The sequence below is a fragment of the Lissotriton helveticus genome, chromosome 7, assembly GCF_964261635.1.
Source record: "Lissotriton helveticus chromosome 7, aLisHel1.1, whole genome shotgun sequence".
NCBI lineage: Eukaryota > Metazoa > Chordata > Amphibia > Caudata > Salamandridae > Lissotriton > Lissotriton helveticus.
In genome coordinates, this window is record NC_136068.1 from 1,757,632,910 (window position 1) to 1,757,648,499 (window position 15,590).

At 45.7% G+C, this 15,590-nt stretch overlaps 1 protein-coding gene across 1 annotated transcript in view; it reads left to right on the forward strand.

The window, feature by feature from the left end:
* The first annotated feature begins 874 nt into the window (after positions 1-874).
* Positions 875-15,590, forward strand: part of LOC144769682 (myeloid cell surface antigen CD33-like) — a 113,240-nt gene continuing 98,524 nt past the window's right edge. Inside the window, exons 1-2 of the mRNA XM_078653874.1 lie at positions 875-947; positions 1,317-1,718. Of these exons, the coding sequence (XP_078510000.1) occupies positions 875-947; positions 1,317-1,718 (475 nt within the window). The remainder of the gene's footprint in view (positions 948-1,316; positions 1,719-15,590) is intronic.

The following is a 15,590-nucleotide window of genomic DNA, read 5'->3' on the forward strand; positions in this document are numbered from 1 at the left end:
ATGCCTTGCCAAACAGGGAATACACTGGGTCGCCCCTACACCAGAGTACGTGCCGGTCTGGCTCGACCTGGAAAGGGGCATCCTGGGGGGGTCAGACCCGATCATGGCACTAACGGCCAACAGACACCCAGAAGCAAAAAACGCGATACTCCGTAACACAAAAACGGCACTTCTAAGAATAGACAGAGAACTAGAAGTCAGCATCAAAGGTTCCAAATGGGAATCAATATGGCACAACCCCAAAGTAACGTACAAAGAGAAGACTCTAGACAACAAAGAGTGGTACAGCAGAGGCATCACGGTGCCGGCCCAACTAGAGGTGGGAAGCAACCCACTCACTTTCGAAGCACTGCAGCAGACGCACAAATTACCAAGCAAAGAATTCTATGAATTCCTCAGAATCAAAGCGGCCATCACCAAAGCAAACCTCTCGAAACACAAACCCACCATCATACAGTACTCACAGAATCTAAACAAGACAGGCCACCAAACAGCGCAGATTTACAAACTCATCACACCACGCACCACTACTCTAAACAACAAAACAATAGCTTTCTGGGAAGGGGAAACACAGAGACCACTAAACGAAGAGTAGAGGGCCAGACTATGGACATCGGCATCCAAGAACAAGATAACCCCACAACTAGCACAAACAAAATACTGGATACTACACAGGCTACACTGGACACCAGCGAAGCTAGAAACAGTGGGTGCGAGCGAAAGCGGCACCTGCTGGAACTGCCACAAAGAAAGGGGAGACCTAGCTCACATGCTATACAATTGCACCAAAGTCAAAACCTTCTGGAACAAAGTCTACAACCTCATAGACACGATCACAGGTTGCCAAACACAACGTGGCCTAGCAGGCATAGCCATGGCCTTCCAGGCCCCCCAGCTTGATTCCAAGGAAAACCGCGAACTAGTCGATGTTCTGCTGACAGCAGCCGGTAAAACAATCCTGGGGAACTGGAAAAACACTAGCAAAGCCACTTTCAAACGCTGGTTCAACTGGGTAACATTCCTACGGGGCGCAGACAACATCACAGCCAACCACCAGGCGGCGAACCACTCAGCCAGAGGAGATATGTGGGAAGCCCTCTACGCCCATCTGAGGCAGTCAGAAACCCCCCCCTTCTTTTCTTTCTCTCTCCTTCTCTTCTCTCTCGTGCTCCACTGTAAGCCACACGGTACACATTGTTTAAACTGCCAAGAATTGTGACAACTGTTCTTTTTCTGTATATGTAAAAATTTATTTTCAATAAAAAAAAATTGAAATAAAAAAAAAAACCTGTGGCTCTCTGCTCTTGTCTCCGCAGGAATCCTCGGTACCGACGATGCCCGAGATAAACTGTTTACAGTGACCCTGCCCAAGAACGTCACGGCGCAGGAAGGCCTGTGCATCCTCATTCCCTGCAAGTTCACCATCGAGGAGACGAGGGAGGCAGCAGAGAGCCCCCGGGGATACTGGTTCATTGAAGGTGACGCCATGACCGCCCCGGTCGTGGCTTCCAACGGTGGAAAGAAAGAGATCCGCGAGGACACCAGAGGACGCTTCAAGCTGGTGGGAGATGTGACGCAATGGGACTGTTCCCTCAGGATCGATGACGTCAGGAAATATGATGGAAGAAGTTACTACTTCCGATATGAACACAAGGAGGACACAGCAACGAAATATTCTTATGTCCGTTATACTTATCTGCTGAACGTTACGGTTGTAGGTGAGTCTCATCTCACGTTCGCTCACGTAAATTGTTTACTGATTACAAAGTCCGTCCATTGCATAGGACAGTGTATGACCCACACAGAGGACGGGATTCAGGCACAAAAGAATGTATTAATGATAACTGTATTACCGCACGCGGAAAGTAAAGTGGTGTCGCTGCAATATAAATGCGATGATAACGTATTTTACCGCGGTCCGCTGTGTAAACTACCACAAACAACTGGTGCTAGTTCTGGCCTTTTAATTGTGGAAAGAAAACCACTTCCTACACAGGTTATTCCTCACCCAAAGATAGATTTTACGGAAATACCTGAATATTTAGTTTGGTAAGAATGTTAGAGATGGCGTTATTACTGTGTAGTATTAAACAGCCAAATGTTCATTACAACACCCACATATAACACTCTCTACCATCAGGAGAAGGCACTGTTTATTGAGCTAATTCAGACACCGGTCGCAGTTTTAAAATGGCAGAAAGTTACATTTGAACCTTTTTTGCCAATAGCTTCTACTAGGAGGTGAGCATAAACTACGCTACTTCGGTTTTAAAATAGGCACTTTACCATGACTTTATGCAATGCTGATTGTATAGGCAAAATGACGAAAATGAGCACCTTACATGTACCAAATGTGTGTGAAAAAGTTTGCGAGGATTTATACTAAAAGTGTTTTCACAATCTTTACATATTTCTGACAAACACTCTTTAAAAAATGTACAACGGTCAAAAAGTTCTGCACACACAATCCTTTTCAGTTGCACAACTACCAGGGGCGGCACCTCCGTTATGGCCCCTTCCCTCACCCAGCATGAAGCTGGCAGATAATAGTCCCCAGACCTGGTCACAAAACACAGATGTCTTGCTGCGCTTCGCCACGTCGATGTACAACCACAGTTGACTTTTGAACCTGAAGTTCTTCTTTTTACACTTGTTAGACTTTGCCCTTTCTGCAGGGTCATCCCTGAACTTTTTGCCTTCCTCCAATATTCTCTCTGACCTGTTTCTGTTGGTTTAATGACTCTGGGCACTTTACCACTGCTGACCAGTGCTAAAGTGCATATGCTCTCCCTGTGAAAAGTATATATGTAATTGGTTTCCATGATTGGCTTATTTGGTTTACTGTTAGTCCCCAGTAAAATGCACCAGGAGTGCCAGGGCTTGTAAATACAAATGCTGCTAGTGGGCCTGCAGCGCTGGTTGTGCCACCCACAGAAGCGGCCTGTCTGGTACTGTCATTCTGACTGCACAAGTACCCCTACTTGCCAGTCCCTAAACCTTCCCTTAACTTCATATCAGTCACACCTATGGTAGGCCCTAGGGCAAGGTGCATTGTAAGCATATAGTAGGACAAGCCCTGATGTGTGTGGCATGTCCTAATAGTGAATTGCAGCCATTTTCGTTTTTCACTATTGTAAGGCTACCTGTTCTCATAGGCCAGAATGGGCTGCTGGAATTATTCCACTCTATAATCCCAGCAGGCTCAGGGAACACGGTAGAAAGTAAACTTTAGTATGCCTGAGCTCAGAATAATCAAATACTTATTTTAGTAAAGTTTATTTTAATATCCTGTGTTTGCAAATGCTACTTTTAGAAAGTTAGCATTTGCTTGCCTGACCATTTCAGCCCGCCTCTGCCAGGATGTGTATCTGCTGTCTGGTTTGTGTGAGTGACAGGGCTCGGGAATTCCAGGGGACAGTCTGGACTGCCAGGTGGTGAATGGAGGGATTACCCCCAGTCTAGGTGGGAGGAGTGTCCCTTGACTCTGAATAGGGTTGTGCTCTGCCACCACAATGCTGGCTCCACCTCCTGTGGAGCATCTGATGTCCCTGCCCTGCACCCTGATAGAAGAAGGCAGCTTCCTGTAAACAGAGTGCTCCAAAACTGGGTTGAACCACGCCCAGGCCCCCTGGCCCGAAAAGACAAAAGAAACTGAGTATAAATGTAGGAGCCTGCTCCTAAGAAATTAGATCCTGTTTTACCACGACGAACCTCTTCCCAACTAGAAGGACCAAGAAGAAGCTGAAGGACTGGCCTACAGTGGTGCCTTGCTGAGGAAGGAGAGGAAAAGCCCAGAAAGGACTTTGCTTCATTGTGCTTGAAACTATCTCCAAGGGCTTGGTCTGAGCTTGCCCCCTGAATTGAAGCCCAGGACCAGTGGGTTCATGTGCCTTCGCCCGTCTTTTGACCGAGCCGTGTGCTTCCTTCCCGCCAGCGGTGAGTCTTGTGCCCCCTCGTCCCCTCCTAGGGCTGTGGTACTCGGGAGCTTAGCCGCCTTTTGCCCCCTGAGAGCCCCGCTCCTTCAGAGTCGCTCTCTCCTCGTTGGGCCGGGCCGCCTGCTCCTCTACCACCCCGCTTGCTACTGGAGCGCGTGGAGTGCTCCCTCGCTCCTCCCGCCAGAATTCTGGTTGGATCGCAATCCCACGCCTCGTACGACCGCCCGTGCGCTGCATCGCACCCGGCCATCCCGCTTTGTCATCCAGTCCCCTGAGAGAGGCCGCGCCGCACTCAGAGAAGACCCCCCGTACGGTCCGTACTGGAGGCCCTGTGCCGCGCCTGCCTACTGGAAGCTGCCAGCCGTCAGAGATCCCAAGGTACACTTTCCCCCCCAGTGGGTACTCGCTGAGTGCGACTCGAAGCGGATCCGGATGCCGTGTCTAGAACGCCTACGACGCAAGGTACGGTCCCGCACTCACTCGACAACGAGTCTTCAACGGACTTGGGGTCCGCACCGTTCTGTTTTCCCCATACGCACTGTACAGCTCGACCTTCCAACGCTGTACGCTTAATATGCGAAGCGCGTACCCTTCCAAAGCCTTTGCATACTCTAAGTGAAGTACGCCTCGTACCAAGCGCCGCTCCTCGTACTAACGAGTCCACGAGGCGCGTGAGCTTTGGCAAGGTGATATCGTAAACCTCGCGTACAGCGTACAAGAGGGCTACGAAGCGCCCGCAGTGAGAAGCACTGCCGGAGCAGATCAGAACTTGTACTTTAAGAGTGTGGAAGCAGCCTAAAACTACTTAAGAATTTTAAAAGAACACTTGCCATTTTGTTTACATCTTGTGGCCTCAGTTTTAATCGTTATATGGTCTTGTGATAACTCTGCATAACTAAGCATTTTTATAGAAAGCCTGCGTATTTTTTACACAAATCTCACGCCTGTTGTCCATTTGTGGGGAGTCAGTGTGTTTACTGTATGTGGTCATAAATGCTTAACTAACTTAGCGCCCTGAAGATTAGCCTTGTTTGCTCGCGCCACGCAACCTAGAGGGTGAGCAGGGGTTATTGTAAAGAGTAGTTCCCTTGCCCTGACTAGAGGAGAGGGTCCCTGTTTGTCACAAGTGCATACCTGTGCCAACCAGAGACCCCCAATTCTAACAACACTTCATTTTCCAGATCTACCCCCACATGCATCAACCTATTTAGGAAGTGCAAACGGTGCGAATCGGTAAATTCGGCCGTTTGCACTTCCTAAATACGTTTTTGGGATGCATGAAACAATTCGCTATTTTTTGCATTTCTTAAAAATGCAAATGCAATTAAGGAATCACATTTGTGCGATTCCTTAAATGCAATGCATCAATTTGTAAAAAATAGCGAATTTTGAAATTGGAAGTGCAAATTACCACGAGGTTGACCCTCGTGGTAATTTGCGAAAATCTGTCAAAAAGCAAAAAAATGCATTTTTGAAACTGTCATGTTACAGACACACATGTCCTTAGGACATGTGTGTGCGAAACATGCACTTACAAATGCATTTCAGGGGTGCAGAGGGGGGTCCTTCGGACCCCCACCTGCACCCTTGGAATGCATCAACAAATTGCGAATTTGTAAATGCCTTCCCATTGACTCCTATGGGCCTTTTGGCCCATAGGAATCAATGGGAATTGCGAAAAGGCACTTAAAAATTCGGTATTTATTTGGGATTCGGTAAAAATTGCGATTTTTACCGAATCACAAATGAATACCGAAAAAAATGATGCATAGCATTTTGCATTTCTTAATTTGCAATTCGTTATTTTTCGCAAATTAAGAAGTGCAAAATGTCTCAATGATGCATGTGCCCGCTAGATCTGATTTAGGGCTTGTTTTAGAGTTTAGAAGATGGGTTACTCCATCACAAACGTGACGGATATCCTATCCACCATATTACAAGTGCCAGATGATATATCGGACCTGTAATATGGTAGATGGGACATTCATTATGTTTGTGATGGAATAACCTCTGAGACACACTCTAAATCTGGCCCTTAGTGTCTTTCTCTTTGTCGGGTGGGTGTTGTTTCCTTTGAAGTGCCCACTCATTTGTCCTGTCATTTATCCAGGAAGCAGTCTATCACAACAGGAGCAACTCCAACCTTGATAGCCCCACAGCACAGGCCGTGGGAGTGCCTTGAGGGTCACACCTGACTGTCAGCCTCACTGCTTGAAAGGCCCCAGCCCTGCTCCTTATGTTTCCCTGTCTCTGCAGTTTTTCTCATATAATACCCGCCCTCTTCCTGAAATGTACCCAGAACCAGGGTCATTTTTACATTCACAAGTTAGCCTGACTCTCTCTTTCCCAGATTTGTGTCCCATCCAGCTCTCGGAATGGGTGCTCTTTCACCTTTGTATGCCTTTCCAAGGCCCTTGGTTTCAAATGTAACAAGCATTGGCATAGCCAATAGGTCTCGTTTTTCGACCTTCTAAGTACTTAGTTATGCAGCACAATATCCTTTGTGCAACCACATCAACTGTTGCTTGGCTAAAAACTTATAAGGTCCCAAAGGCGAGACCTATTGGCTATGCCAATGCTTGTGTTTTAAAGGGAGGGGCGAGGCAACACAAGGGATGCACGGAAGAGAGCATAAGGCGGGGCCAGCAACACAGACAAGGGACGAAAGAATAAATAGTACTCAATCACAGTGTGAGTAACGAATGGGCACTGGTTATGCATCAAATCCACAATTATGCAAACAATTCGACAAAATTGAATCCAGTGGCCCTGGCTACAGATAAGGGGGTGACTTAAAAAAAAAATTCAGAGGCCATAAGACTATGGTTCACCAATCGATTCGAATGATTACTCAACCTAGTAAATACAAGACATTTGGAGGTAAATTCCTTCAGGTAGAGAGCTTATCCCTGCGGAGCTCTCTACCATTACAACTTGGACTGGAAAATAATTTTCAAATTCAGGAGATCTCTAGAAACTGACCTCTTCGTGGGTTTGCATGTTGTCTTATGTCTAGCGCAAATTGGCAACTAAATCAATTCCCTTCTGTTGAGCCAGCCCGATACCTAAGTGAAGCCATGTCTTATACATCCTTTGACTTTATGCAAGTGTTACCAACCACTCCCGTCTGGGTGGAGACCGATGCAGTCTATATAAGGAAACAATGTGGTTAAAAGTGCTTGCCATTAACCCTCAGCTTATGGCTCTCTGCTGGAAACTACACTGGGGAAAACAACATCAGGTGGATTCATAGCCATTACAACACCTGGAACTACTCTACACAAAACAGCATTCGATCAGTAGCTGCATGGCATGGGGATTTGGGGGGGCCGGTAATGGCTTGGGGATTTGAGATGCACGACATGGAGGCTGAGCTATCCTTGGGTTTGGATACGCATGGGAACTGGTCAGATTCTGAACATCTTAGATGATGGCATTAGGCTGGTTTTGCCCTAGGCATCAGAGAGGCTTGGTACTGGGCAGGCACTGCCTCAGTGTTCCGAGATGGGAGGGCAGCAGTACACTCATTAATAAGTGCTATCACCCTGCGTTTCATGGGAGCACTGTGTCAGTACACATGGGGGGCTTGCTTGCGCAACTAGGCAGCCTCGTTCCGTAGGAGGTATAAGGTAGGGTCAATAAATGTTTAGTAGTACTGTCACATGATGGGACCTCTACGGCAGAGTGTACATGAGGCTCAGTGTAATCAATAAAAGATGGAGCTCTATTGACAGTCGAGGACATAGTGGCGAGGTCTGCCCATGGGATGTAGTGATTACACAAGGCTTGTGGCTGGCATTGTTCAGTAATATCACTGTGGGTGGTTTGATAACTAAAATTCAGAAAGGCGTGTTGGAGTGGAAAAAGTTTTGCAATAGATACTGTCAAATTGTGGAACTCTCTTCCATTGGATCTTAAAAAGTCACAAAATCTTTTTTCAATTCAGAAATGTTTGACAACATAGCACCAAGACACTTTAGGGTAATCAAGCGCTATACAAAACCTATAACATAACCTACTGTATTGGCTGCTAGAGCAGTGGGAGTCTCGTGCAAACACATCTGATGGTGCTCTATGGCAGAGTGCACGGTGGCTTAAACTGTTCTGTACCATCACTGTGGTTTGATGGAGCTCTTTGATGTTGGTGTGCTTGCTGGCTTTATATGAGCTAAGAGCTCCATAGTAGGGCATATGACGGCTGATACAAAGTTGACAGTGCCGGCTGGCCTTAGTGTGATGGAGTGCCATGACTCTGGGCTGGTGGTATGCTAGACTTTGTATTTGATGGAAAATATAAGCAAGAGGCAAGATGGCATGGCTCAGTAGAAATATGGATTCGGACAGCCAATATAGCTCCATCAAGAACACCATACTTAATATTGGCATACAGCCACTACAAGGTCTCCAGCTTTAACACTACTTGTCCTACGTCCTTTAGGATTAGTTTAAGGTACATAGTGAAACAGATTTGAGAGAGTGGAACATCTAAGATAAAGCTTTGGGTAATAAACATATTGAACATGGTGTTGCATTACACCATATATAGAGCATTAGGATAGTGTGACCATACATCCCGGTTTTCCCCGGACCGGCCCGGTTTTCGATGGACTGTTCCGGTGTCCCGACATTTCTTCATTTTGCATAAATGTCCCGGCTTTTGGGGCAAATGTCAGGTAAAAGCTATTTTAAGGAGAATTGGACCACATGCTTTCCTTAGACGGGCTCTTCAGAAAAATGAAAAAATGAAGAAATGTATTCAGTTTCCGTCAGGCAACACAGGAGGAGTTGGGGGTGTGGAGAAGGGCATGGGGTAGAGGTCCTGCTGTAGATAATGTTAAGTAAATGTGGCACTGTAAATGTATGCACGAGTGTGTGTATGAGTGTGTGTATGTGTATGTTTAAAAGTCTATACATATACAGAATTACAAGGCTATGCAAAAACCGGGACATACCAGAAACAAAAGTAGGACTACTTTTATTTCTGGCGTGTCCCGGTTTTTGGTTTTCAAAATGTGGTCACCCTAAGGAAAAGTCAAGTACTCTTCGGTGAAAACGTCCCAACGCACTGAGTCTAGTATTGAGGCAAAAAAATAAATAATCACTGGGATTATTTTTCTATTGTACCCACAATAGTACAAGGCCCAGATGAGCGCCGTTCACTGTGGTGGATGGTCTCCAGATGGATTCTAAATGTAGCCTACCGAGATGAGCACTGTGCCCACACAAAGCCGTAATTAATTACAAAAACTCAGCACAAGGCTTAAGATGTAAAGCAGGCAGCTTCCTCAATTTCGGTGTAGGACTCCGTGCAGTACACTGCCGAGGATCTTGCTCAGTGTACCGGATGGAGGAGGTGTTGCGCTGCTTGTGCGCCACTTTAGGTCTGCGGGTTTCGACAAAACGTACAGCTCCTTGTTTTGGAAGCCCCTCACGGGGTTAAAAACTAAAGCCAACCGGCATGGGAGCCGTTTATTCTGAAATAGCTCCTGCTTCTGTTACGATATATTGTTCCTCAATCCACAACCGAACATGCACTAAGGAAACAAGCATTGGCCGCGCGGCAGTAAAGCAGCGCAGCCGTGAAAGCGAGATCTGCAATAAAAAAAAACTCGCGCGGCAGCAGGGGGAGGGGGCCTGCAAGATTCCCTTGTGGGAGCGTGACCATATGGTGCCACCATATGGCGCCGCGTGCTCCCGAAAGGAAATCGCCAAGATGTGCACGTGTTGCATTGCTTGCACGTTTTTGCCCCCAAAGCTGTGGCGATGGCTACAGGTCTCTCCTATGCAACGCTTGCACGTTGCGTAGGCGAGACCTAAAAACCACAGTCCTCCATGCCTAAGGGTGCAACGTACAGCATGCATTTATCGAAGCAACCACGCACAATCATGTGAGCTGCGCAGCTCTACATGCTGGCAAGATGTAGACCTAGAGCAAATTAGCCACACAGCAGCAGAACCTTATATAAGTGGGTGAGTAGGCCCAACCCCTGGGACACAGGTATAAAGACCTATTCACGCTACCGATCATTGTTTCAAAAACACGGTATGCTGCCACTGCCACGTCAGACTGCTAAACTCTTTGATAATGGCAGGAGCCTTTTATTGCCAAGAGGGTAGCACTGTGGCAAAGATTCTGGTGCACATGCATGATCTATGTTCCCGCACTACCAAGGATCTAGCTATCATTGCAGCTATGGAACTCAAGGCAGGAGTGCACGTCCATCGCCAGTCAAGGGACATTTCTTGCCCAGCAATCTTTTTGGAGAGATTTGATTGTATAAGTAGCACATACATTAGCCAGTCAACCAGATTTGAGGCTGCATAGGATCTTTTTTTGTCAATTGGATGCAATGGTAAGGTATCTTACCCTGATAGCCCAGCCTTGAGATTATCAACTTTTACAGCAGCTGGGAACTAATACGCAGAGTCCTATACTGGGTACTGTCTGACCAAAAAACTCAGGAAGGACTGCTTTTCTAAGTTTCCGAGTCCCCATTTATTTGTCAATATCCCAGGCTGATGACTCTGACTTATTTTTCTGTTATTATATAAAACGTCCCCACTCATGGGAACCCTAAAATGTCACTTAAATGCTATAACAGCAGTTTGGATCCCTTCACAAAACGACACCTGACTCACTTCCTCTTCAGGGTCCCCTGTGGAATCTTCTTGGAAAACCATATTCAGTACTAGATCATTTGAGGTGCTTCCCTGACCCCATAGGCCACCTCAACAGTGGACTGCATTGTAAACGCATTCGTTGTATACAGAAGGTGCCAGCTCCTAAAAAGAATGCATGGTGAGTTGCACTGGTGGTGCTTTTGCGGTGCGTCGGCCTACGGCTGCACTATTCTGAGCAGGTTCCAAGAACCAGAAGGCATTTTGGGTGGTTACCCAGCAAAGCATTATTGTGACCCATGAACTTGCTCAAAAGTCGCCATTATGAAATCAGGCACCAGAAACACAATCCCCTCCATGGCACGCCATGGTAACATGGCAAGGTTAAAACTTTTAAGGATATCTACACTAAAGCACAACACACTGATAAAATCTGGGTCATGTTGCATAAGACGGAAAGTTATCGGTTCCACCTGCTGAGCAAGTCGAAAACCAATGCTTAATTTGTAAAAAGAATTAATTCCAGGGCCCAATGTTTTCCATAGGCAGGCACTTTTGAAGGTCGAGGTGCCAAATGCCAAGTTTTCATAGTCCAGATTCCCCCTCACGCCTCTGTTTAATCCATCACCGGACTCTCCCTACCTCTTTACCGACTCCTGCATGTTCTTTTTCACCGGTTCTTTCTCCCTTTGTCATTCTTTTTCTGTGGTTGTTTCCCACCCCCTTTTGCGTTTTTTCTTTAGCTTCCTCTGGATCAAAGCATGCAAGGAAAAATTAGTGCTAGTGGGCTTCGCCTGCAACTGCAGTCTCAAATTAAGCACATGTTCAGAAACAACTGAAGAACAATGCTTGGATTTAGTCCACAAAACAAGAAAGAATCATGATGACAGGGCCTAATTTTTTCTAAATGCTGTAATGAATCCGTTTATTTGTAAGTTGTGCAACACAGCCAAAGCGTTTCACCCTTGCAGGCTTCTTCAGGGCAAATAATTATTTTCCCTGAAGAAGCCCGTAAGGGTGAAACGCGTTGGCTGTGTTGCACGAATTGCAAATAAAAGGATTCATTACAGCATTTAGAAAAAATGCGTCCCTGTCATCGTGATTCTTTCTTGTTTTGTGGACTAAATCAAAGGATTGTTCTTCAGTTGTCTCTGTACATGTGCCTCTCTTATCTTTGTTTATACAAAAAAAGACCTGTGCAGCATGGGTAATAAATCAGATTATCAGAGACTTCGACAAAACAAAGCCAGTCCAGTAAAGTTGTGAACGAATGGTTTTCTGGAAATGAAGTTTTTTTGTAAACCTTGATTGGTTTCTTTCTTGCAAGCGCCATTACCATTGCCATCCTCCAGCTTGGCAAAGGTTTTTCGATACAGCTTATTAAGTGTTATGCAGTAGTTTGTCAATAGTCATAGCAAGATTATCTTTTCTGGCACAAGTTGAGTAAAACAAATATGTTGTTGAGAGCGCATGTTAGGGTTGTGGGCTGCTGAGAAAGCAGGAGCCGCTTGAGAAGAGCAAGCGATGCACCGGTGATGCACAGGTGATGCCTTTTTAAATGAGTGTTTCCCTGATTCACGGGGGCGGGTTGCACAGTGCATGAAAGTGCTCGCAATTTTAGCAATGCTGGTGCACTAATGCAATCCTGCCCTACTCATTAGAGTAGTATGTAGATTAGATGTAAATTAGAGGAATTAATTGAACAATGACTGCTTGGAAAATGCTCACAGGTATGGAAAACTGTCCCACACAGACAAATAATCCCTTAAGAAAACCGAAACAGAGTCAATAAAGTGGATAGAGAAGGCCATACACCAGTTATAGAGTTGGAGCCGTAGAGTCAATGTATTGTCTTGATTACTCTAAATTTAGTCCTTGCCTTCCCTTCCAAATTTAGCACTGATGGTCTTTTATTTGCCTACTGAAAGTGGTTATGGGGAGTAAACACTACACAATTATACTTACAATTTAGCCATGCCCAAAAGACCACATACTCCGAATTCCAGTTTATGTATTTTATTATAAGGCCAAAAATAATTGGATGTAAACACATCTGTGAAACAGCGAATGCAGGTACATAAAAATCAATACAGAGCTGAACCAGTGAATATAATTAATTCGGCACAGAAGGCATAATGTGATGAATTCCAAAAGCATCATACAACACAAAATTGAGGCTGAGTCTAACTCCTTTTTCATTAGAAAGGAAAGCATAAGTTATCTTTCCCTACACTATGCTCATTAGGGTTCCTGGCTATGTCCCCTAACTTCTTTCCCAAAGGTTTCACCACGTGTAGACTTCCTAAGAAGTACTCACGTCAAATGGGTCAAAATAGCTTAAGGCTATGAAGCTCGCTCTTAAGATGCTCCTTCTCCTCCGAATATGTGGAAGTCAGATTTTTCTTTCCCTGCACATCATACAAAAAGACAAGCCCCAGCCCCCCCTAAATGTATCACATGACGAATTGATTCACTTGCAAGGTTCCTAGTAGCTTTCCGTTGTTTCTTTAAGTTCTTATTGTCTTCCAGTGGCCTTGAGGTTCAGATAGGCCATGTACAGAAGGTATCCTCCCTTCCCGCTTCTCAGGCTCTTCAAAGACATTCCGGTTATATCCTTAAACTGAGAATAACGAGGTCGAATTCTTGTACTTGCAGTGGGATGATAGCATACTGTTCTGGCACACAGAAGAGATTCATTTAATTATTTCTTTAGTAACCAAGGATTTTTAAACTGTCAACAACTTGCATCTCTGGGCCTACAATGCAGGCAACTTAAACAACACACAATTATATTGATATGAATGTAATGTCATCCTGCACATTATTCAAACAGGAATAATAGTGTCTGTAATACATGTAAATTCTACTTAAATGTGCATGTCACATTTCTATGTTTAGGATATTGAATAAATGCATTTAATAAACATACGACACTGCAAACGATAAAATGATTTGTGAGTACATTTGAACTATGAGCATTATACACCCATACAATTTAGAGTGCTGTAAGCGCTCTATCAGTCTTAACATAGTCCTGTAAAATGGCATGCAACTCAGGAAATCCAGATATATTCCTGTAAGCTGGTCAGATCACAAAGAAGACGCACACTATACCGTATTCTGCTTGAGTAACATACACCTATCAAACAACTTCTGAACCATGCTGCCTGATGACATGAGCTCAGTCTATTTCCACCTACACCTCAATGCATAAAAAGAGCCGCCCTGCTCATGAGGCAGAAATAAATACCAACATTTAGCTATGTACTACTTTGCCTGACACAGGTCAGAGGAATTGCAAATGATTTCTGAATTTTGCTCCCCGCCCCCAAAAATAAAGGAACCCAGTCACAAGAATTTTGAAGTACAAAAGATAAAACACCCTGCAGTACATTTTCGGGTACTTATATATGCCTTTGTGAATCAAAACGTCAATCCCTCTAAAATGGGAACAATTGAACCCTGATATACACAGTGCAAATAGAAATGAGTCTGCTCTCATTGCACTTTTGCCAGTAGCGACATTTTGGAGACGATGCACGAAGGTGTGTGAGTTGTAAAATAGTACTGCTGAAACACTACTTCTTCTAAATGGTGGTCTTAAAGCATCCAAAAACTGCACAAGAAGGAAAGAGGAGTGCCCAGAAAACAATACGACCTAATAGACTATGCAGGAATAAAAGCGTGCACTCTTGTATGGCCCTTCCCCAACCTTCTCACAAGTAAAAAAAGGGAGAGACGATGCTTTTCTCCACACTGCCAACAAGCTTTCTGACGTTACTGACTGTGATGACTGTGATAGGTGCTTTTTTAGTGTGCCCTGAATCCTCCCAAAGAAGCAGATGTTGAACTTAGAATGACAAAAACAATGGCAAGAGTGCCTTCCAGAAAGGAGGCGGCAGCACACCAAGGGAAGAGTAGCTTGGACCTGGAGGCATGGGAAAGGAAGAAAAAACATGGAAATCACCCTGCACATATACAGCACTGCCAATAGCTTGCATGTTTGAAGCACTGTGAATTAAATGCGACATTCTTTCTCCAAGAGTAGTCATCATCTGAAGAACTCCTGAAGGATGAACGGGTATGTAAGCACTCTTTTATCACAACATAGGGGATCATTAGGATGACGGGCGGACTTTGTCCGCCCGCCATCCTGTCGGAATTCAGGACCGCCCGCCATTTGGGCGGGAGTCCCGTGGCGCGGTATTAGGATGTGCCCGCCACAGTGGCAGGCACATCCTGCATTTATAGCATTGTGGCGGGCGGTGCTCTCTGCACCGCCCGCCACAATGCTATACATGCATCAATGCATTTGCATAAACAAAGCGGTAGGCACCGCGCGGTGCCTGCTGCTATGTTCATGCAAATGCAGGGGGATACCACAGGTACCCCCGCGTGTGCAGACCTCACCTATCCTTCACTCTGGGGGCCTGCAGGGGGCCCCCAGAGTGAAGACCGCATGCCTTTCCGTGGCGGCATCGCCGCCACGGAAAGGCATCTCTTTGGGCCCATCATAATATGGCTGGTGGTGTCTATGAGACACCGCCACCATATTAATCCTTTTCCACCCCGGCTGCAAGGCGACCAGGGCGGAAAAGCGGCAGACGGTCTTTCCGTCCACCGCGGTCCCCCCCGCCATTCTAATATGGCGGGGGGGAATTCAGGAGAGGATGTCGGGCGGATTGCCCCCGCCAGGTCGGCGGTGGCTACCCCCAGTCTGGCGGTGGCAATCCGCCCGACATCCTAATGTGCCCCATAGTTACTGATGCATGACATTGGACATACTTAGATCGCTGTTGATATCTGGGGAGCAATATGCAGGGCACAGCCTCCAAACTCTCCTAATTTGCATTCCATTTTTTACTGTGCTGAGAAAAAGAAAATACTCCAAGTATGAGAATAACGAGTACTAACAGTTAAAGACGAGATGTTTAAAATGATAACCTGCACAATAAAACAAACACACACACTTCTGATCGAACACTGCTAAAATACACCATGCTGGTGCAGTGGTGAACACAGCAGTACGAATAGAAG